General features: G+C 40.3%; 1 protein-coding gene across 5 annotated transcripts in view; it reads right to left on the bottom strand.

Annotated features, from left to right (window-relative positions):
- Positions 1–20811, bottom strand: part of AMMECR1 (AMMECR nuclear protein 1) — a 98247-nt gene extending 77436 nt beyond the window's left edge. For 2 of the 5 annotated variants that reach the window (XM_085230703.1, XM_085230706.1), the window contains exon 1: positions 20448–20794. In XM_085230703.1, the coding sequence (XP_085086829.1) occupies positions 20448–20619 (172 nt within the window). In that variant the 5' untranslated portion in view covers positions 20620–20794. Of the gene's footprint in view, positions 1–20447 lie in introns of all 5 variants that reach the window. The other 3 variants (XR_014884989.1, XM_085230705.1, XM_085230704.1) reach the window with 3 other exon arrangements.
- Positions 20812–22284: the final 1473 nt, after the last annotated feature.

The following is a 22284-nucleotide window of genomic DNA, read 5'->3' as shown; positions in this document are numbered from 1 at the left end:
TGTGTGCAGGTCATGTAATCCCTACTCTCTCCAGGTCCTGCACAGTGTTAGTGATCTCCCATTGCCCACCCACGAGTGTATATTGTTTTGTTTTCATGATCAAGTGCAGCTGCAGGAAACAAATGTGCTCAGTTTTTGCATGGCCCCTTAAAATTGCCAGCACCACTCGGATGCTAATACATCTTTCTCTTAATCTGAACTCTCCCACACTGGCCTGGAGAGTTGGACCCCACAGAATGTCTACCCCCAATATGTATTCTGGAATGGGAGTGATAAACACCCTGTATTCCCAGGGTGGGAAGATGCCCAACTCCCAGTTTCAACCATGTTTAGGTTACAGTGTGTAATAAATAGATCATCTGTCCCTCAAACCCACCTATCATTTCCTTAGTGCCCCAAAATTTGTTTGAGTTGCCATATATAATCAATGTTTCGGCCTCAGTATCCACTAGTACCATAACCCATTGAATATTCTTTCAGGACCAGTGAGTTGTTACTTCAACTTAGGGCCTCTGGTCCCCTCTAGAGGCCCTAGTCCTGGGGGATTTCAGCTCCCCCATCACATCATTAGCTCAGCAGTCCCCAGGTCTTTTTCCTCCAGTGGCTTAGCTGCAGCTGCTTAGGCCGCCTGAGGAGGTTTACCCTTTTTTGGTGGGACTGTGAAATCCTCTAGATTCCTTTTTTTTGTGTGTGTACTTTCTATAGTTCTAATTCATTCCCTTTTAGGGGAGGATTGTAACCTTTGTCAGTTAACTGTCTCCATAATTGTAATAGGACCTGATTAGGTAGTTTTTTGATCTTTTTAAATTGCACTCCTGTCCTAATCAGGACATAGAACATTTATTTTCTTGAGACCCTAATGGGTCCAGATTGGACTACTTTAGGGCTGGTGTCCTAAGTTATGGTCACAGATGGACTTCTGACTTCTGCACCACCATTTGGAGATTGCACCTGGCCCGTAGGCACTCTTTGTCCCACAGATCCACCACCAATTGGGTGGCTTGTTGTATTATGGCCAATAGGATCTTCAGTTGTCACATAGTAGTTGATTTTCATATGCCAAAGCCTCTTCAGACGCTTTTAATCAATTTAAAGCCATCAGCAGTGGCCACACCACAGTGGATGTGGCAACAGCCATTCTCCAGTAATCAGTGTATCTTTGCTGAGGCCATGAAAATACTCAGCCATGCAGGCCAGGGCTATTTCTACCATCCCACAAGGGGCCCCATTTTTCAATTATAGAAACAATCCCATGATATGGAGATTCTAAGAATCCTGGAACATGCACTGGCAAGATCTCATTCAAAGGGATGCTCCTTCCCCATCCAAACCACCCCATTTCACTATTTACAAATGCAATTTTAGTATTTTTAAGGGTCTTGTAATGGGGTAACTTTAAAGGACTAGATCCCTAGCTGGCTCGCCAAGAATGTACAGCAAAAGAGGGCAATAAGAGTACCTTCCAATGGGATATAAGCCCTATAGAATAATAGACAATAACAAAAATTAAAAATTAGCTCACTTCTTCCAACAACCAGTGATGGCTCAAGAGAAGTTCTATCTAGAGAGATGCTGCTCCCCCAGCTGCTAACCCTTAAATGAGTGTGAGGTCACTTCTGGTCCCTCAGGTGTATTGCCTGTACCTGAGCTCCTTGGGTTAGCCATGCCTTCTCACCTAGTGCTCAACTGTTGGTTCAGGCTGTGAGATGGCAATTCCACTGCAGTGTTATAGTTTGTATACTTTATGTATTGTTATATATTTATTTTGTCATTACTTATGCTAAGAGGCAGAATCTGTCCTTTATGATGTTTACCATTCTGCAAAACTCAAAAATTGTGGCAGCACAGAGATTAACTCATTGTTAGAGAGAAAATGCACAGTCCTAAATACCATAGTATAACGAGGATGAAACATGGCATTCTTTGCTTTTACTAATCTGTGGTCTATCATTTCACTATATGAGAGCAGACATTTCTTTCTTTACTATTTAATCAAGTATCAAAAGATATTAACACTAGAATAAATTAGGTGCTTTTAATGGACTCTGAAAAGGCAGTAATTTCAAGATGGTCCACATTAATTATTCTTTAATTAAATGCAGTATGTTAAGCCTAAGGAAGTGCAGAGATTTAGGTGAAAAGAAGATGGTAGAAGTCTGTAGAAATCAAACTTACTAATAAAGCTTAATCTGTAATAGGGCCAGCAGAAAGAAGAACGAACCAAATGTACCATACTAGAATCTCTAAAGAAAGAAAAAGTAGTGAACAGATTTATAACTTTTTCATGCTGCAGCAGAATTGCTAAGTCACAGATTGAAGCAGTGATTGAGCACCTGGTGAGAAGGCAGGGCCAACCCAGAGGAGCTCAGGTGCATGCGATGTACCTCAGTGATTGGAAGGGGTGGAGACAGGGCCCACCCATCCCCAGACCTCATTTAAGGCCTGGCAGTGGAGCTGAGGGTATTTTGCTGCCTATCCAAGGCTTTCTAAAGGTGAGCAGCTTCTTTTCTTTATTTTGGTGCTAATGTAAGCAAATCCTTACTTGTTGTAGTCTAGGACCTTGCTGCTTTGCTTCATTACTGTACTTTCCACTGTGTTAATTATACCCAGGCTTGGTTGCCTTACTGCTTAAAGGCTGAACAGGAGTTTGGATCACAGTTGTTTAATAATCAGTGGCAAAGCTACTAACAGAGGAATTTGGAATGTGCATATATATATATATATATATATATATACATACATATATATACATACGTATATACACATAAAAGTATTTTTAAATTAGTATCCAGAAACCGGTCTAGAAATCACACGTTCCTTAAGAACAGGACATCTGTGATCCAATCAGAAAATACAGGATTTGGCAAAATGTGAGTGAGTTAAAGTGATGTAATAAATAGAAATACAAATACTGTGATTGAGCTTCAGCCCTGGGTACTTAAGTACTTAATAAGTATTTAGTGAACAGGGATATCTCAGGAGAGAGTTTGCTAGAAGCAGTAACAAATGTTAGTACTAGCAGTCATCAAATGCAGCTGCTTCAGACCAGCTGGGTCAGCAGTGGTGCAACCAACCTCAAAGTACAAAGGGTTCTGGTGCTTTCCTTTGCTGGGGAAGCACCAAGAAAACAGAGGAACCCTACAGAAATGAGCAGCTCTCCCAGGAGAGGCTGAGTGTGTGAGCATTGCCAGAGCAATGGTGGGAGACTTAAACTGTGGTAACCTGGAACTAATGGTCAGTCACTGAGCACAGCTGCTTTGGAGGCAGCTAGGCCAGAACTACAGTGACTGATCTCAAGGTAGAAGGGATTTTTGTTTGGGTGTGTTTGTTTCTGTTTTTTCCTGTGATTCGATTAACAAAGCTCACACTCTGCTTTGATAGGTGTAGGTAGGTGCAGGTAGGAAATCACAGGCAGCAGCAAAGTGACTCTAATGTCACCTCAAGTCTGTTTCAGAAGGGAACTCAGTCAAGCCTGGCCAGGTTATGTCATAAAAATTTCTTGGATTGCGTGGGCTTTGTTGTGATTTGTTTATTTACTTATTAGAGCTTTTACATACTTTTGCTAAGAGTGTTTATTATTTAATTCTATGAACTGGTATAAATCATACTGGCAGAAGATATGCTATGGTTGAAAGTGGCATCAATTGTGTTTCTTTAATTGCTATCACTCTTCAGATTAATTCATGGCTGTCAAGAGAAACTTGTACTTCTAGGAAAGTTGGAAACCTGAATCATCCTGGCTGTGAAGGCTAGGCCTTGCTCTGTGTAACTCTTGCTGGAAGTGGCTGAGCTGATTTGAATACATTTGGTTTTAAATGCATTCTCTCATTCTGCTACAGCTTATATATCAAGCTGCATGTCATGCAGACGGCTGACCATCTTCCTTAGCTTTATCAGTGACTTCAGTTGTGGAAACAAAGGAACAGGAAGCTTTTTTGCTAATAACACTGGTTCAGTACACGTGTCTACTGATGTGTACTCATGTCATAAGTTCCTATGGGCAACCTGTTTGACATATATATTAGGCTTGCATTTTGTAGGACTCTTCTGTTGAGGGATATGTGGCTGTATATATGCCAAATTCCAGTCAAGACAGTCATTTTGGTGGAAGTGACAGTCTCAAATTCTTACTAAGCTGTCACACTAGCATATGGCTGGCAGCCTCTCAGGAGACAGCTCTTCTATAGATTGTAATCCTTGCTCTGTGGTGACTTTAAGAGTACAGGGCTCCCAGAAGGTTACCTTGTGAGCCAAATAGGGAAGTAAGAGATGCTAGAGGACAACACAGAGAATTTACAGAAGAGAAGGGAGATGAGTAAAATGCCTTTCCTTATACATGTACCATGGACATAGACAAGGGATCAGAAGTGGAATCATAGACTCATAGAATTGCTCAAGTTAGAAAAGACCTTCAAGATCATCAACTCCAACCACGGCCTAACCATAATACTCTAACAACCCACTGCTAAATCATGCCCCTGAACACTGCATCCAAATGGCTACAAAGACATCTCCAGGGATGGTGACTCAACCACCTCCCTGGGGAGCCTAATCTAGTGCTTAACAACCCTTTCTGTGAAGGAGTTTTTCCTGATATCCATCCTAAACCTCTCCTGGTGCCATTTCCCTTTGTCCTGTCATCAATCACCAGTTGAGAAGAGACTAACCCTGCTCTCACTAAAATCAACTTTCAAGGAATTTGAAGAGAGAAATAAGGTCTCCCCTCAACCGCCTCTTCCCCAGACTAAAAACAGCCCCAGTTCCCTCAGTTTCTCCTCATAGGGCATTTTCTCCAAGCCCTTCACAGGCCTTGTTGCACTTCTTTGGACCTGCTCCAGCACCTCCATGTCCTTTCTGTATTAAGGTGCCCAAAACTGAACACAGTACTCGAGGTGGGGCCTCACCAGTGCCAAGTACAGAGGCAGGATGACTTCCCTAGTCCTGCTCACCACAGCATTCCTGATACAAGCCAGGATGCCATTGGTCTTGGCCACCTGGGCATACTGCTGCTTCATATCCAGTTGACTGCCCATCAGTACACCAAGGTCCCTTTCCATCAGGCAGCTTTCCAGTCACTCCTCCCTGAGCCTGTAGGGCTGCCTGGGGCTGTTGTGATCAAAATGCAGGACTCAATACCTGGCCCTATTGAGACTCATACAGTTTACCTTGGCCCCCTCAATCTTTCCAGCCCTTTCTGAAGACAGGCATCACATTTGCCAGTCTCCTGTCCACCAGGACTGCCAAAGGATGATGGAAAGTGGCTTGGCAACCACATCTGCCAACTCCCTCAGCTCTCTGAGGTGCAATCCATCTGGCCCCTTGGACCTGTGAGTGTCCAACTTTCAGAGCAGATCCAAGACCATCTAATCGTGGATCATGCAGGGCTTATTCTGTTCCCCATCCCTATCTTCCAGTGCAAGGGGCTGTGTGCCCAGGGAGCAACTAGTCTTACTATTAAAGACTGAGGCAACAAAGGCATTAAGTACCTCAGTCTTATCCTGGTGCTGTGAACACTTAAATTTAGCCGAATCTTGTGTGTCATCTTCATAGGCTTTATGAAGGTAAATTGAAGATGACTTGAGTTTTCTGTATGAATTTTGGCCTGAAAGGCTAGAATCCTTGGTATTCCAAGGACTAGAGAAGTAATGCCATGTGTGACATATGCATTTCTCTTTCTAATATGTAGGTAAAGAGATGTGGAAGACCTTGTGCACATATAAATATTAAAATTATGCTACCTATATTACCATATTTTTTTTTACCGAAGTTCCCATCCCAAGTTGCCATGAACTATATTGTGCTAACATCAGTAAGAAAAACAGCCACGTGAAATGTGATCATGTTACTCCTAGGTCTGAAGCTGTAGTTTGTCATGGGGTGGACTCCATGACTAACCTAGAAAATGTGTTTGAGGCAAAAGGGTTGTAAAAACAAAAATTGCAGAGCAGGGAGGATGCACCAAGGGAATGGTTTGAGAATTGTGTGGTTGCGAATTGTGCTGTTCGGTTATAAGAATCACCACAAAGACTAGAAATACATTAACCAAAACAGAGTTATCTAACATAATATGATTTCTTTCCAGTCCTCTTTACTTAGATGTCCTACTTGAGAAATAGTAAGAAAAGATTTTTGGGCTATACAGAGTTCAGAGAACTATTTGAGAAATCTTTAAATAAAGGTGGAATATCTTCCTGCTTCTGAACAAGAATTACCAGATGAGCTTTGTAAGTTCCATAGTGGAAGAATATGATTTATACATTGCTAAATTACATTACTTTTAATTTTGAAAGTCCATTGCCAGTATCTGAATTCCTGATATTATCTAGGTGGCTAGCGTTTGAACTTATGTACAGACAGCTAAGGCTGAGCTGGTGGTTCAGGGGGAGAAGAAAAATGCCTGTATTTAAACCCAATAGATGAAAACAGATTGTTCATCAGGAAAATGAACTGTTTCCTGAATCCTGTCGATTACTGGTTGCAGTATGTGGTTTGATTGCAATTAGTGCCTTAATGCAGACTTTCAAGTCTTAAAGGCCCCATGAGGGCAATGCAGGAAGCCTATTCTATCTACTGCATATGAAATAAGGGGTATGAACTGTTGTTTTCATACACCGACAAATTCAAAGGCCCAAGGAAATAACAATAGCCACTCATGGTAACTATCTTTGCATTTCTTTCGCGTAAAAGTTAAATTAAAGGTTTAGAGGTTTGCTTGTTCTTGGTTTTGTTCACAACCAGAATTAATTTGTTATGAAGCTTTCAGTGTTTCTGTTTTAAAACATTTCACGTCTTCTGGAAAGATAGTTACTTGTTTATATAGCATTTACTCTTAGTGTCTTTGTAATCATCAATATTTGAGGTAATTATTATAATCATAGAATCACAGAATCATTTAAGTTGGAAGGGGTCTTTAATAACCATCTAGTCCAACTCCTTTGCAATGAGCAGGGACACCTACAGCTACATCATGTGCTCAGAGCTTGTCTAGCCTGGTCGTGAATGTCTTCAAGGGCAGGGCACCCACCACCTCTCCAGGCAACCTGTGCCAATGCCTCAGTGTGATTAGTGTAAAAACAATCAAACAAAACCTTCTTCCTTACATCCAATCTAAATCTCTGTTCTTTTAGTTTGAAACCATTTCCCCTTGTCCTGTCACAACAGACCCTGCTGTCACTCAGTTTTCTGTTCACTATCAATACGTTAGTTTGTAATTTTGTTATTCCAGTTTTTACTTTCAATTTGCTAGGTAAAGCCAAGGTGGCCTGTTGAAAAGCTCTTCTGTAAAAGAAGGGCATAAGCTCCATGACACTTGCAGAGAACTGTAAATAAGTTACTTCTGAAAAATTAGGCAACTTTGCTTACTAAGTTGCCTTCTGGAAACTTAGGAAAGGAGGTATGTTAGAATGGGTATGCCCAAAATCATAGGAATCCTACTTCTCAGTAGGAAGGGAAAAAATTATAGAAGATTTGCTTTATTTTTGAAGGAAACAGGTGCAGTTGAGAAGGTTTTTGAATAATTGATATTGGGATTAAAGCCTTGCTTTCAGGGTGTGCTTGCAGTAAGTCTCGATTTGAATCATCTTAATTTGTGATATGTTGTCTTGCATCATACAGCAAACTATATTTGTTCAAAATCTTATGAAACAGTAATTATAGTAAGTAAAGGCAATTGGCAATGATTGAAATGCTAATAATACATTGCATTTCAAACATTTGTTTAAAGTTACCTCAGCCTGTTGTTTTACTGCTAGGAAAAAACCTCTCTCAAATTAAATTTGTCTACCACTGAGATGTCCTTATAGTATGCACTAGCCAGATTAGAACTAATTGCTAATAATTCATTCACCAGAAGGTTTGCTATTATCAGCTTTGTTTATGTAAAGTGCAGGTTGAAAAATAGTTCTGTTTCTTGCAAACAGCTGTGCAAATTTAATCTGCTTTTATTGGATGTTATCATATCCTAGAAATGATGTGTTATTGCCTTCATAGTGGGGGGGAAGCAAATATAATACAGTATTCCAAGAACATTTTGAATGTTAGTAGGCAGAATATATTTATATTTGCTAAGCCTATAACACAATCTTTCTGTTCTGGCTACGAATGAACACTTGCCATAAGAATTTGTGCTGGGAAAGGAATGAAGCTTCTGAAGGTGGTATGCATACACTGTATTTAGATGTAAGCATGTATAGAAGTGTTACCTTCATTTTTCACTTCTGCATTACACCATCTTGTGTCCCAGTGCTCTTTGCTGCTCTGATTGAGGATGACAAGAACTCAGGGGTAGGTTCTGTAGGAAAACATCTACATCCACTGCCTCTCTACACTTGTGTTAAATGATGTAAAATTGCATCGTTTAGTTCCTCTGATGATGTGCTCTCTGACATTTCCAAGAGATTGAATTATACAGTTTCTGCTAGAGCTATTCCTTTCAGCTACTTTTTCTATAATGGCATTTTTTGTAATGTACTTCACTGATTCTCAGTTGCATTTGTTCAAAAGTATGGAGGCCTTATTTTAAGATAAGTGACATTTTTACTTAAAGTTTCAGAAGAGGGGAAAAAAATATGAAAACACCTTCATAAAGTTCAGGCTACTTCGTGGCATTTAGACAGAAATCCTTTCTTTTCCAGCTGTACTGTCTTCCTCAGTTCTAGGGAACTTTCAATATGCTGCTCATGGGCAACAGACAAGATGAAGAGAATGCAATTAGTTCTTCACCTCCTGTAGTTTAACTATCTGATGAATATTGTTCCTAAACTTCAAATATACAGATATCAGTACCTCTGACATACAAATGCATCTGAAGTTCTTATTTATGAGCTTGCACATAGCTGCCTGTGTTCCAGTGGTACAGAAGAATGTAGTTTTATTTTGTAGTGACCTTGCTCTGATTCTAAAGCACTGAAAATGCAGTGCAATTTTTGTATTTCAGTCACTGCAAAAGAACCTTAAAATCCAAATAGCTTATTTCAGTATTCTGCTTGGAAACATTTGCTATGTTTCTTATTTGGCACGTTTTTACTGATCTTCCCCATCTACTCATGACAATTAAATACAAAATATTAGATCACGTTCTTCTAGGCAATGGGATGTGTTTTTTTTTTTTTTTATATATATTAAAACTCTAGTTACACTGCCTTTTTTTTTTTTTTAAGTTAAAAATCTAGAGGTAATAGCCTTTCTTCCTCCAGAGGTAGCTTTTTTGGTTATTTGTTTTCCCTTTTTTCCCCCCTGTTGTTCTACAGAGGTAACTTGTTAGGATTCGGTGCAGACTCTTCAAAATCAATGCTGATGATAGCGGGCTTTGGATTGAGGTCTCAGGGCTGGAAGAATGCATTCCTTCTTGGGTTTGAATTTTCCTTAAAAGGAAGGAGGACTATCCCAGATGCTCGTAGGTGGGCTGTTCTCAACACACAAAGAAGTTTACCATCGGTATGAGAAGAACAAATGCAGTATGGGAACCTCCACATCTTTCCTTTTTTTTTTTTTTTTTTTTTTGCTCTGTTGGGACAGGTGTGGTGGGGTAGATGCAGGATCCCAGTTCCCTCCCCTGCAGAAATTGCCTGTTGGCAATTCTCGAGCAGCATGTGTCTGCTCTGTGCTGCCCACGCAGTGCAGGTAAGGTAGGTCTGGCACCTGCCTGAGCAGAGAGCTGGGACCCCTCCCTGCAGGTGCTGTGGGAAAGGCTGCAGGAGGGCAGGCGTCTGCCTGCTGCTCAATGTCCTTCATTCTCAGGTGCTGTCAGGGTCTGTCTGGCCCAAAACAGTGCTGCGTGTCTGTGTCTAAGCAAACTTTGCTGCATAACTTCTGCTTGACTGGAAAGATAAAAATAATCCCTGGCATAAATCAACTTCATTCTGCCTCAGGTTATAATTTAAATACCTTCTCCTGGGTGTTCTTCCCTCTTTGTAAAAGCAGCAAGTTCACTTTCTGGCCTTCACACTCTACCTGTAGAAAATAGTTAATGAGGGGCTCTGCCACTGAGGGTAGAGATGTCACTGCAGGAGGATACTGCAGCAGCAACCAGAACATGGTGACAGGAGATAGACAGGCCTGGCAAGTATCTTGAGTATTTCCTTTCCTAAGATTGTAGGGCCAAATTGTTTCCAAGAAAGGTGTAGCAGGACCTTTCCTAAGGAAAGTAAGGGAGATAATAATGAACCGCTGCTTGTCTCCATTCAGAAACCCACTTGAAGATGCATGGGGTTACAGATGTGAATATTGTCCATGGGTATCCCCTCTACACATGGTGGGCTTTTATTCTTCTTGTTTGGCATATTTTAAAGAATAGTCAATAGGTTTGGGCTAAAATCTTCATCAGAAAGTTGACGCTATGGGTGGTGAAAAACTACTACTAAGCTTGTGTGATCAAAACAGCTAATAAGGGTTTGCGATGTGAAGAGGCAAAAATGAGCAAAAAGAGATGGGAAGGGTGTGCTGTCAGTGTGGCTTTACAGATGGAGAAGGGGCCAAGCCTTGATTCTCCAAAGCATGGAGGCAGAACCTGATTTTTAGCATTTCTAAATGTGTACATTTGAACATATTCTGTTTGATCCTGGCAATGCTTTGTGCCTACGCACTTCTAATTTTAACTGTTCTCTTTTTTTTTTTTTACTATAAAAGAGGGGGGCTTTTATAGGCTCTCTTCACAGTGCTTTACTTAACTACAGTGCAGCATCCGCATTCTCAGCACAACAGCAGATTTTCAGTTCGTGCATAGGTATGTGTTTTGTTGTTGTTTTCCTTTGCCAACTGAACATGCAGCTGTTCAGCATGCATCTAGCACCGAGAGAAACAAGAAGCAGATTTACCTACATTGACTGGTTGTACGTTTTCCAGTACAGAATAACAGGGTTATTACGTGGCTCCAAAGTAGAAGCCTCAGCCTAGAGGTGATATTTCACTGGCACTGGACTGAGAACACAGATGTAATCAATTGTAAAATTGGCAGGACTATTTCTGGATGTCTGTTATTCAGTATTCATATCAAAACCCTTGTCCAGCAGAAGCAGAGCATGGGGGTGACACCTTCCCATAGGACAACCTTTAAGGCAAGTTTTAACAGTCAAGAAGGGAATAATTAAAAACAGTACATTGGTGCTGCTTGGCTTTGTCCGATGTCTTGGTGGTAGTTTGAATTTAGTGATGGGGTTCTGAGGGGTTTAATCGTCATGTATGCCTCGACGCGCTCTAGTGGCAGAAACTCGCAGTGCCGCGTAGGCAGTGGAGCTCAGGCTATTCGCTTTCTTCTGTGTGAAGCAATAGTTACAGCGGATGAAAATAGAGTTGGTAGCTATTGAATACGACCTAGCAGTTCCCAAAACTACCGTTCAAGCTGTGTATTTTTATAACTCGTATTTCTTTATACGTTTTCAAATATAAAGTGTTGATTCAGGGATTTCACCTGCCTCGTTTGGTCAGTGTTGGAGAACACACCCACACCTAACCAGCCATTGAAGTATGGGTGCAGCATGTATGTGATGTATCAAAGTCAGTGAGCAGCAATTATCCACCAGTCCTTGGCACTTTTCCTGTAATGGTAAAGGATACAGAGCCTGGGCAACCTCATCCTTTAACCAACCATCATTAAATGGTAAATCAATAACTGCATCAAAAAATGTATTTATAGCTAAGCCCTAAACCTAGTGGTTTTGCTTATCACATTAATCATAAATAATTCACTGTTTCTTCTACTCAGAAGACATAATGGGCCATTTATATGCCTCAGTTGTTTTCATTTTTCCCCTTCACAGAGCTGCTCTGTGGCAAAATCCCTCACGTAATATGGTAAAGTACTGAAATATATGCTTTATCATCACTGCAATTATAAAAATAGCCCTAACTATGAATAAGTATTTTTTCCAGGATCAGGAGCTGCTGCAGTACTCTTATTTTGGCTGTGGGCTATTACTGACCCTCTAGCTTTGCTGCTGTTACAGTTTGTGTTGCAGCAGGGTGAAGTATCTTCTTGTTTTTCATTGCAGGTTATATGTTATGCTTTGCTCAACCACTGAGCAACTTCCAAGTCTTGCTTTCTGGTTATCAGGATATCAAAGAGCAATGTAGATGGGACTGCCTCTTGCCGCTCTGCCTCTGAGGCTTTTTAATTTCATTTTTTTTTAAATAACTTTTTATATGGGCAAGTTGCTTCAATGGCATTCTATCTAAAGTTCTGTCCAAATGAAATAGTTTTGTGAAAAAAATGCTCTTTTCTGAGCTCCTAAGAGCTGCTTGCTTTGGATTTAAGAGTAGTTTTCAAGCTAGTGTAACTCTTTCCTAATTACTGGAAAGTCACTAGCCCAAAATTACAACTACACTGAACAGGCAGATGTCCTATTGAAGTCAATGGGAATATTGCCACTGAATTCAACCTTGGTTATTTTTGCATTTTTATTTGAACTGTCTTTTAAAATAGCATTTTCAGGCACAATATATAACATCTCTGGTTATGCCATATAATTCTGTAATTATTAGGGATCAGATCAGCAGTAGAGTTCTTATTCCTTGTCCTGTTGCCAAGTTCCACAAGGACACAAGCTGTGAGTTAGACTGAAGCTCTGAATTCTCTTTCCTTATGGATGGGCAGACAAGGCGCATTCAATTCCAGGCATCTGTTGTGCATTCATACATATCTACATGCTGCCCTATTGGGGTAATACACTGTTTTTTCTCATTGCACTTTAGTGACATAACTAGAAATGGAATGGCATTTACCATTCCCTGAGATCTGTGCTGTCTAGAGAACCATGCTCCAGGATGACATAACTGAGAGGGCCTGAATTTGAAGAACAATTCACTGCCCAATAATTGAAGGCAGTGCCATTCAATATAAACTCTGTGTACCCTGTAAGTATTGCTTTACATTGCTGTCTGTTCCTTTGGACTGGAATAATGCAAATAAAGAGGAAGCCAAGTCATGGGAAAAAAAATGAGATAACGATGGCTGAATAAGAATACAGAGAATACCACCTTGACAAAGTTCAGTTGTTGCACCCATTGAAGCAGTAGTTAGCCTAATGCCTGGGCCTTATAGAGCTGCTGCATGGAGATCATCTCCTGGCCTTTACTAATGCAATAATCACTGCTGAACTGATCGACTTTTGATGCTCCATCTTTCTATTTTAAACTGATGTCAGATGAGTGTATATTTTTGCATCTACTTCAGGCTGACATTAAAAATTAACGAACATCTGAGTATTGCGTGTCAATGTCTTAAAATGAGGGCATTCTTTAAAGGGAAGGGGCCTTTTTCTGAGACAGAAAGGACCATAATCAGAGCAGAGGAGTCACAATGTGGAATAATTTCAGTGGAGAACAAGAAAATACGTAACTAAGCTTATAGCTCAACTCAACTGCTATTTTATGATCTCAACTGCACTGAGGGTTTACGTCCTCTGCAGTGAAGTGGATATGATTGTCCTGCACTCAGAAACAGATCAGATTCCAAAATAATAACTCTTTTTCACTACCAGATTAATAACCGACAGATTCTTCCTTTTGGTACAAATTTCACTAACCACGTTATCTATTATTTCTTCTCAAGCTGAGAAATGAAGCTTTCTTCTTTTTCCTTGGTAAAGAAGATGGTAAAGAACTTATTTAAAAGCATCAACAGAAAGATATTTGAGACTGAGAATCCAAGCTTTCTATGGCTATGGTTCCTTTCTTTTACTTCAAGTTACTAATCTTAGGATGCTTATTTTGGAAGTCTTAAATAATTCCTCCTCCTACTTAAACAGTTTAGTTGCCTTCTTGAAAAAGACAAGTCTGTGTTAAAATTCAGGAGATGCATTATAAAAAATACACAGGGGTTATGAGGGAAGCCAGTGTATTGTAACCTAAAAACTGTGAAATGCCTCATTTATATTCTCACAATTCTGTAAAGTCACTAGATAGACAAACACATTATGCAGATAGCGAACTGGAGACAGAGGTTATGTGATGCCCGAGGCCATTCAATGAGTCAAAGCTGAGCCAGGGTGAAGTTCCCATTTTAGTGTGTCTATTAATAATACCAGCACAGACAAACTGCATGAAAGAACTAAATTTAAGGCTTCTGTGAGGTCAGCCTGTTCTGCAGAGCTGAAATATTATTTGTTTATATCTAACTCTAAAGTGGTTAACTTATTAGATATGAATGTGACTAGATCACTGTCATATCTGAAAGATTTCACATACATAATAGTAATAATCTGAGGCATTTGTCCTCTGCAGAGAAAAGTATTTCATTTGAATCTTCTTTTTTTTTTTTGCTTGCAGATTTTGAGGACAGCTGAATACTGTCTGGCATCAAGAAAGACAGTCACATCATGAAAAGTTCAGGGGTAAGTGTGAGACAGTGTTAGTAAGAGCAGAACTTTACCTACATTTGTTTTTTCTTTTTAAAAGTAGTGTTTACATTTATTAAAGCATTGCTTTGTTCAGATATTACATTGAGTTTGTACACTTCTGCTTCAGATAAATCTGGTGGCTTTCATCTCTAATAGATGATAGAGGAGGTGATATTACATAGTGAGAAATAAGAATTGGGTTCTGCGTGTGTCCTTCATAATATTGGTGATTTGTCTTACTGGCTTTGGCTTGAACTTTCAGGAATGAATTCCACTTTCAGGTGCCTTTCATAATGATTCTCCATATGATTTCTTTCCTGATCATCACACGTAGTGAAGCCAAAGTCGCTCAAGAATCTGTAAGATTAGAGATATATCCAGTGGTGCTGACTGAAGAAGGGTAGGCAGATATGAAGGAAAAATTAAGGAGTCTATTGCGGCTGTGCTTAACTGGAGCCAGTGTTTAGAAAGGTGAAAGATGGCACTGTAACAATCCATCCTGCAGACTGCAAAGCACTGTCACTGAATTCATGAGCCTTTAATGACAATGGTCTGTTTTCCCAAATAGTTTTAAGCAATATTCTTTTTAAATGACTTAACTAAGTCTTTATACAGGTAACACTTAAGTATTTAGCTTACCTATTTCAACAGTTTTTTTTTATTTCACAGCAATAAATTATTTTAAATGCCAGAGATCTAGTCACATCATCCAGTGGATTTATCTTTTCCATCTAGTTAAAATAAAAGCTCAGTAACTGCAGATGAACTGTTTCTTGTCACTGTTGTTTTATGTAGCCTTGGACATGCCATCTTTAAATGTATCTCTTTGATATATTGTACTCACTATTGCTGCTGTGGGAGCTCTGCCTTAAAATCTCAAGATAATATAAACACTTCAATATTGTGAAACTTGCAGTGACTGATTCCAATTTTAGGGATGGAATTTCGGTCATTAATCTTGCAAGGATATCTTGCAAAATCTAATTTATAAAGGGCAGCCATCCATTTCTAAAGGCTAACTGCAAAATAAAAGCTACTTAGAGCATTTTCTTGTTGGTATCGTAGTTTGTGGGAAAGACCTCTGAAGTACAGATGTCTAACCTACCATAGTCTGCATGGCAGTTGTAGTACCTACATAGCAGCTGAGTTCTGATATTCTGGTGTGGTTTTGACAGAAAAGCTCTGTGCTTTGGTATCAAGAAACGAATCACCCCAGATCTATACTATATTCTCTTTCATCCACATGGCATTAAATATAATTTTGTTTTGGGGAAAAATGAAAATACATGCCTCATGCTTTGTCTTCTCCCTCCAAAGTGAGGCAGCCTCATGAACTAGTGGGTCTGTTTGGGTGTGGAAAAATCATAGAATCATTAAGGCTGGAAAAGTCTTCTAAGATCATCTAGTCCAATGCCCTACCTACCACCTGTGCTGCCCACTGAATCATGTACCACATCTACATGTTTCTTGAAAACCTCCAGGCATAGTGACTCTACCACCTCCCTGGGAAGCCTGTGCCAATGCATCAATACTCTTTCCATGAATAAATTTTTCGTAATATTCAACCTGAACCTCTCCTGGTGCAACTTTGGGCTGTTCCCTCTAGTCCTACCCCTCACCTTGCCACAACCTGCTTTCAGATACTTGTAGAGACTTATGCAGTCTCCCCTCATGGTCTTCAGACTAAATCCCAGCTCCTTCAGCCACTCCTCACAAGACTTGTGCTCCAGACCCCCCACCAGCTTTGTTGCCTTTCTCTGAACGTGTTTCAGGGTCACAATGTCTTTCTCGTAGTGAGGGGCCTGAAACTGAGCACAGTACTCGAGATGTGGCCTCACCAGAGCTGTGGACAGAGGGACAATCACCTCTTTGCGCCTCCTGGCAACTATTCCTGATACAAGCCAGGATGCTATTGGCCTTTTTGGCCACCTGAACACACTGCTGGCTCATATTCAGCTGAGTGTTGACCAGCACCCCCAGGTCCTTTTCTTCTGCACAGTCTTCCAGTTGCAGACAGCTTCCCTAGGAGAATGCTGTGGCAGATGTTAAAGCCTTTGTTGAAGACTAGGTACTAGACTAGACCTAAACTGTGCAGCCTCATAACATATTTCCCACATTCTTCAGAATATCAATGAAAAACAAGTCTGTTCCCTTCATTCCTCCCTAACTCGAAGTGCTGGTTTCATCTGTATGCCTGAAAAAGGCTGAAATACAGGTGCTACAAAAAAAGCAATGTACTGAAGTAAATTATGTAGTGATTAATTGATCATGCCCTATCTTAAAAAAAAAGATGGAGTGTATTCATGCTCTCATTTTATTGCTCTAGTATATTCTCCTAATTCTAGCTGTTATGGTTGACTTATGTCTCTTTCTTCTTGGGCTAGCATTGTTGTACCTATTGAATGATTAACACACCTGCTGGCATTTTTGTGAATAGCACTTCTAGCTCCGGTTCCTTGTTAGGATACGTTTTCATCTTTCTGGAGCGTGAGTGATCAGAACAATAGAATATTCTTAGTTAGGATTCACCAATACTTAAAGGATATCACCAGTCTGTTCTGTCTCTAATGTAAACGCACTGTTTGTTGTTGCAGAGCCTCTCTCTATGAGATTATCTAAATTAAAACCTAGTCCTTGGCGAATTCTTGTGCCATTCACTCTTTGCTGATGTTTCCTCTTTCAATTCAGTCCCTCAACTGCATCTAGTAAAATTATCCTGGTGCAAAGTAACAGTCAAGAAATGAGACACTTCCTTCAGTTTTAATGATGGGCTCGGCCATCTCAGTCGGTCACTGCAGCATAGAAATTTATTTTATGTCAGTGAACTGACAGAATGCTGAGGCTTGTAGGCACTTGGAGGCTATTTAGAGAGTAATGCAGGATCAGTTAAACCTTTTTTTAACTGTTTTTTAAGCTAAAAATGGAAACAATAAAATGACAAGAAAACATTAGGTGTAGAGAATGTAAGAAATTACCATGGCTGTGCTTATGTACAGTAACTGATTTTGTAGCAACTGTAGTGTGTATCTGAGGATGTCATTAAACCTGGAGAGACTAAATCCTGTGATTATTCAAGCTTTACATTCACATTCTGCCTTCAGAACAAGTTCTACTGTAAATCAGCATCTGTTCCGCTTTAGCCACTGCCCTTCCCGATAGCCGTCAGCTCTTTGCATATACTTGTCTCTAGGCAAAGGCCATCAAGTATGAGTTATAGAATGCCTGGCATCATTGCTGCTGCTGAATTATAAATTAGTGCGTTTATAGAGTCCGTTAATCTTTAGAGTCTTGTGTGTAGCTCATTTAAAGTATACGCACACGCATACAATGCATCATGGAGAGCTGCTGTCATCTTCCCTTAGAGCTGCATTTCTCGTGAACCCAGCAGTCAGACAAGTTATCTGGTGTTCTAAGGGTGGGAGACGTCCTCTCAGTAGGAGAGAGTGTGGGTAAGGAGAGGTGCGAGGTGTGACCTGCACCAGTGCATGCTGCCCGCACAGCCTGAACTGCGGTGGTGGAAGAGCAGGAGGTGATTTCTACCTGTTCTTTGACAGTCTTTCCTCTGGTCCTGCCAGGGGGGTTGCATCCATGATTTTGGGGACACGGCCAGTACACTGGAAGTATGGTCCCTGCCATGCACCACTTCTGTTCATAGCAGAGGGAGGTGCTATTCGTGGTCTTAGCTTGAACACTTTGTATGAAAGGGCTATGCAAGATCCAGTGGGAAGCCAAAATGAATGTATTAGCTCAGTGTGAGTGTTTCTTCAATTTGGAATATCTGGACAATTGTTTATCCCTGTGATTTATGCTCTTTATTGAATTAGAGAACTCTTATATGTAGGAGTGTGTTTAAAAATAAGTTAATACATCCTAGAAGACATCTATTTCTTCATTATCCAGATTATTCTCTTTCCAACATTCATTGTCTTTCTAATAATATAGATTTTTTTGCAGTGGCATAATTTAGAATGACATTTTCTAAAGTGAGCCCAAACATGTGACACATGAATAGTCTATCTGTAGAAGTATATGATTATAATGAGCTTTATGTTGCTGAATTCCTAAACATCAAATTCTGCCCAGACTTGTCCTGTCAGTAGAGCTTCATTTCATTTCGTTTCTGCTTGTGCTGAACATAACTTTTTAGGAGAGAAATAAGGGATCTAGATTTACATGCGTGCCCTGTAGCCTGTCTGATGACATAGCAATTCCTCTGTTAACAGTAAACAATCAAATGCTTTCCTAAGTTTGGGCAAAAACACATCTGACCATAATCACTGTTTTCTGCCTGCACCCTGTGAAACGCATAGTCTCAAGATTTCCTGCAAGCTGAGTGCTAGCATTTGGGATTGAGTGCAAAATGGAACTGAGGACTAAAGGACTGATTCATCCATCTCATTAGGCTGATTTAGTACCATGACTTCAGTGGAAATGAGGCTGAGGTTTGCCAGTGGGAGGGGAGAGCCAGGCTCAGAGACCAGTCTGCTTTTCAGGGGGAACATAGTGTCTTAGAAACTGTCTACCAAAATTGATGAGGTGCTTTCTGAAGCACAAATATAATCTCCAGAGCTTGATTCTAAACTTACTAATAGCAACTGAAGTTTTCCTTTTGGCTTCTAGTGCTCTATATTCTGCATGACTGCTGAGTTGTTTGGTTTTTTTTTTGTTTGTTTGCTTTGTTTTTGTTTTTAATTCTTCAGGTATCAACATGTAACTTCTTCAATGCTGAAAAATAAGCCTTAAATAGGATTCCAGTGTCTGAACCTTTGTTGGTGAACATAAGATCTCCAATCCATTTGTGCACTTACAGCATTTCCCCCATCCCTCCAATCAGTTTTCTAAATCCCTTGAGAAATGTGCAGGCTAGGAAATGAACAAAAAAAATCTCCCTTATTGAAAGGCAAAAGGTGAGGATTGAAAAACCTCCCAAAATACCGCTTCAAAGGCTGTGCCAACTTTTGCTTTTTCTATAAACGATAATGCCTAAGCATTTTTATAGGAAAAGTAATGGGGCTGTGTTTGTCCATTATGCTCCTTTCTGTTCTGGCAGAAGATGCAGACAGCCTTTGATTGCTTGTATCAGAAGGCCCCTTCTCCTCCTCGTGCAAAGTCAGGCTTTCTAAAACCTCTCAATAGGACAGAATGCACTGAGTTGCAGTCAAATATTTGGATAATGTGTATTAAGCCCTCAGGAGGATTCTCATTTCGCAGTCATCACATTGCTAATCCTGATGAGATAAAACAATTCCGGTTTTCTAAAGAGCCTCAAGTACAGTAAAGGATCAAAAGAATCCCTTTCCCAGTTTCTGTCACCAGAAATTCCTAGAATTTGGTTTGTATACTCATTAGAAATGAACTGTGTTCATCTTCCTGCAGCAGTAAAATATTTCTACAAGTATTTCAATAAACAGCACATCCTGTAAAACTAGTATCTTGCCATTCCTGCACAGCTCACTTCATGCGTTTCTGTGAGTCTATACAGAAAGAACTGCACAATAAAACCTATTCATTTTCAGTACAACTCTGCTATGTTGGTTTTATAGTGTATTTGTCTTTGTGATGTTAGCACTGCTATGTGGCAGTGTTAAGGTATTATAGTTCTGCTATAAGATATATGTATAATATATAGTCCTGCATGCAGGACAAGAAAGATCTATATATACCTGTAAATCAGCAATAGCAGGTCTTTTTAAAAATGCTTCCATCTACAGTACATAAAGCAAGTCCCTGATTTGCATTATTTGCAGATCTAAATAATGAGACTAGCAATATATCTACAATAGGGAAGATCAGGCAATAGAAACATCCACAATTTCATTCAGGATTAAAAATTACAAATCTCTAAAAGATGCTAAAATATAAGGAAAAAGAACAACTCTGGAACCGATCAAAATCAGTGTCAGTCATTGATTTCTAGAACACACAAAGAGACGGTGAGTATAAACGTGTTACTTACAAGTGCTGAGGATTTTAGGGAATGAAAATGGAGACCAGGAGCTGGAGACTGCCTGCCATGCCAGCAGTGTTGATTTGGAAGCGATGGACACAAATAAACGTTCAGCAAAGCTTAAAAAACTGCAATGCAAGGCTAGCCAAAAGTGTCCATGTCCTTACCGTGCTGTGGCTGGCAGGCAATCCGTGTCTGGGAGCCTTCGGTCCCTCTAATCAGGCTCCGGGGATTTTGTTTGCAAGAGAGATTGTCCTTTAAGTGATCAGTGCAGGAAAACAGAGAAATAAAGAGAAATGAGCAAATTGTACAAGGCAAATAGCTGCAGGTCTTTAGCATGCTCCCTGCGTTTTCCTAAGCTGCATCTGCAGTAGAGAAAATATCCCAAAAATAGCTCAGGCTGCCAATGACTTGCTGAAACCTGAGAAAGAATTGCTGAATTTAAAGATCTGGGTTGCTGTGGGTGTGTGATTAAAGTGAGAAATCGCTGGCAGGAAGAACCTACGATGAAACCACATGCTTAAGGAGTAACTTGTGAGTTCGGGAGTTCGCTGGTGTCAGAACAAGAGCTGACCTCCGACTTCCCCCTCCTCCAGCCAATTCCAGTTAACCCTTAAGAGTTCGGTGTGGAGGAAAGTTCTGCTGTAGGAGATGGGAGAAGAAATAGAGCCGAAAAGCTGTTTTCAGCTGCAATGTCTGTGATGTAGCAACAGTATTTTATAGCAGTGTTTTACTTCATACGTTTAAAAGCAGTCAGACAAGCTGATATTTTGCAGAGATCTTGGAAACTGCACACTTCTGATTTCTGGAAACCTCGGTCTGGTGTGGGCTATACACTGAATATCCCTCTGAAGCCATTTGTAGTCCCACAGAGTGAAAAGGACTTCAGGTAAAGTGTTACAGAAGAAAGGATAACATAACATTTTCAGTGTTTGCAGGAAAATTCTCACTTACGGGCAGCATTTCATAAATCACCTGAGCATTTGGCACAGCCTTGGCAGAGGCACTGTAATTTCTGTGCTGTACCCAGAAGAAGTTACAGTCACTTATCTGGCCTGTAATTGTCCACGATGGGTTCTTTGTGCTTACCCAGATCACTGGGGTGTGGCATGCTTTAGCCCCACTCTTCAGCTTGTCTCCTGGCACTTTTTGATGTTAATTCCCTGATTTAGAAGAGAACAAGAAGCAATTGGCACAAAGCTGGGAACTCTGGCTTGATGCCAGATGAGTTTCCCAAACAGTGCCAAAAGTAATCCTCAGTAACCTATTTAGGACAGCATTACAGCTGCCAGAGCAAGGACTATGAGCTAGCCCCTGGTTTTCTTTGTACTGACACTGAAAAGGGAAACAGCTTTCAGTACTGTATCTGGGTTAGGTTCAGCCACATGGGACTGGGTTATGAGAAACTGCTGCTTGAAAAACAATTGTGCATCTCAGAAAAAAGCTCAATATTGCCCTTACTTCAGAGTGTGCTTTTGTTTTAACATGACATTTTCAAATCATGCCAAGAAATAATGGCATCCTAAGGAGAACAACATGTTTAATATGCTTCAACTGCAGTGACGTGAGATCACTTAATGGTTCCGATAGGACTCTCCATTTTAAGTGATGAAGCTATACTTCTTTAGGAATATCTGCACCTTTCATCTTGCAAATGCTTGTGTTTAATGTATGCTAGCTGCTGTACTTTCAAACTCACAGTGAAGTTCTCTGCAACTAAGGAGTTAGGTCTCTGTCCTATGAAAATAAATAGGCGTTTGAAGTGCCCATGTACAAGGGCAGCTAAGAACGCATAGCTACGACCTTCCCTTTTGCAGGTGATTTAGACAAAAAGGTGCTACATCAGACCTTTTGGTCAGTCTGTAGTTCTAGCTGTTCTGACATGTTCTAGAAGCTGGAAGAGCAGACAATCCCTGAAGCAGGCTGGTCATTCTCTTTGTGCTCTGTCTGAAGTAATTCTGCTGATCAAACGTAAATGCAGAGCATTAGGAATTATGGCCTAAA

Source organism: Meleagris gallopavo, chromosome 9, assembly GCF_905368555.1.
Source record: "Meleagris gallopavo chromosome 9, MGAL_WU_HG_1.1, whole genome shotgun sequence".
Classification (NCBI taxonomy): Eukaryota; Metazoa; Chordata; class Aves; order Galliformes; family Phasianidae; genus Meleagris; species Meleagris gallopavo.
Note: the sequence above shows the minus strand (reverse complement) of the source record. Positions and strands in the feature narration are given on the sequence as shown.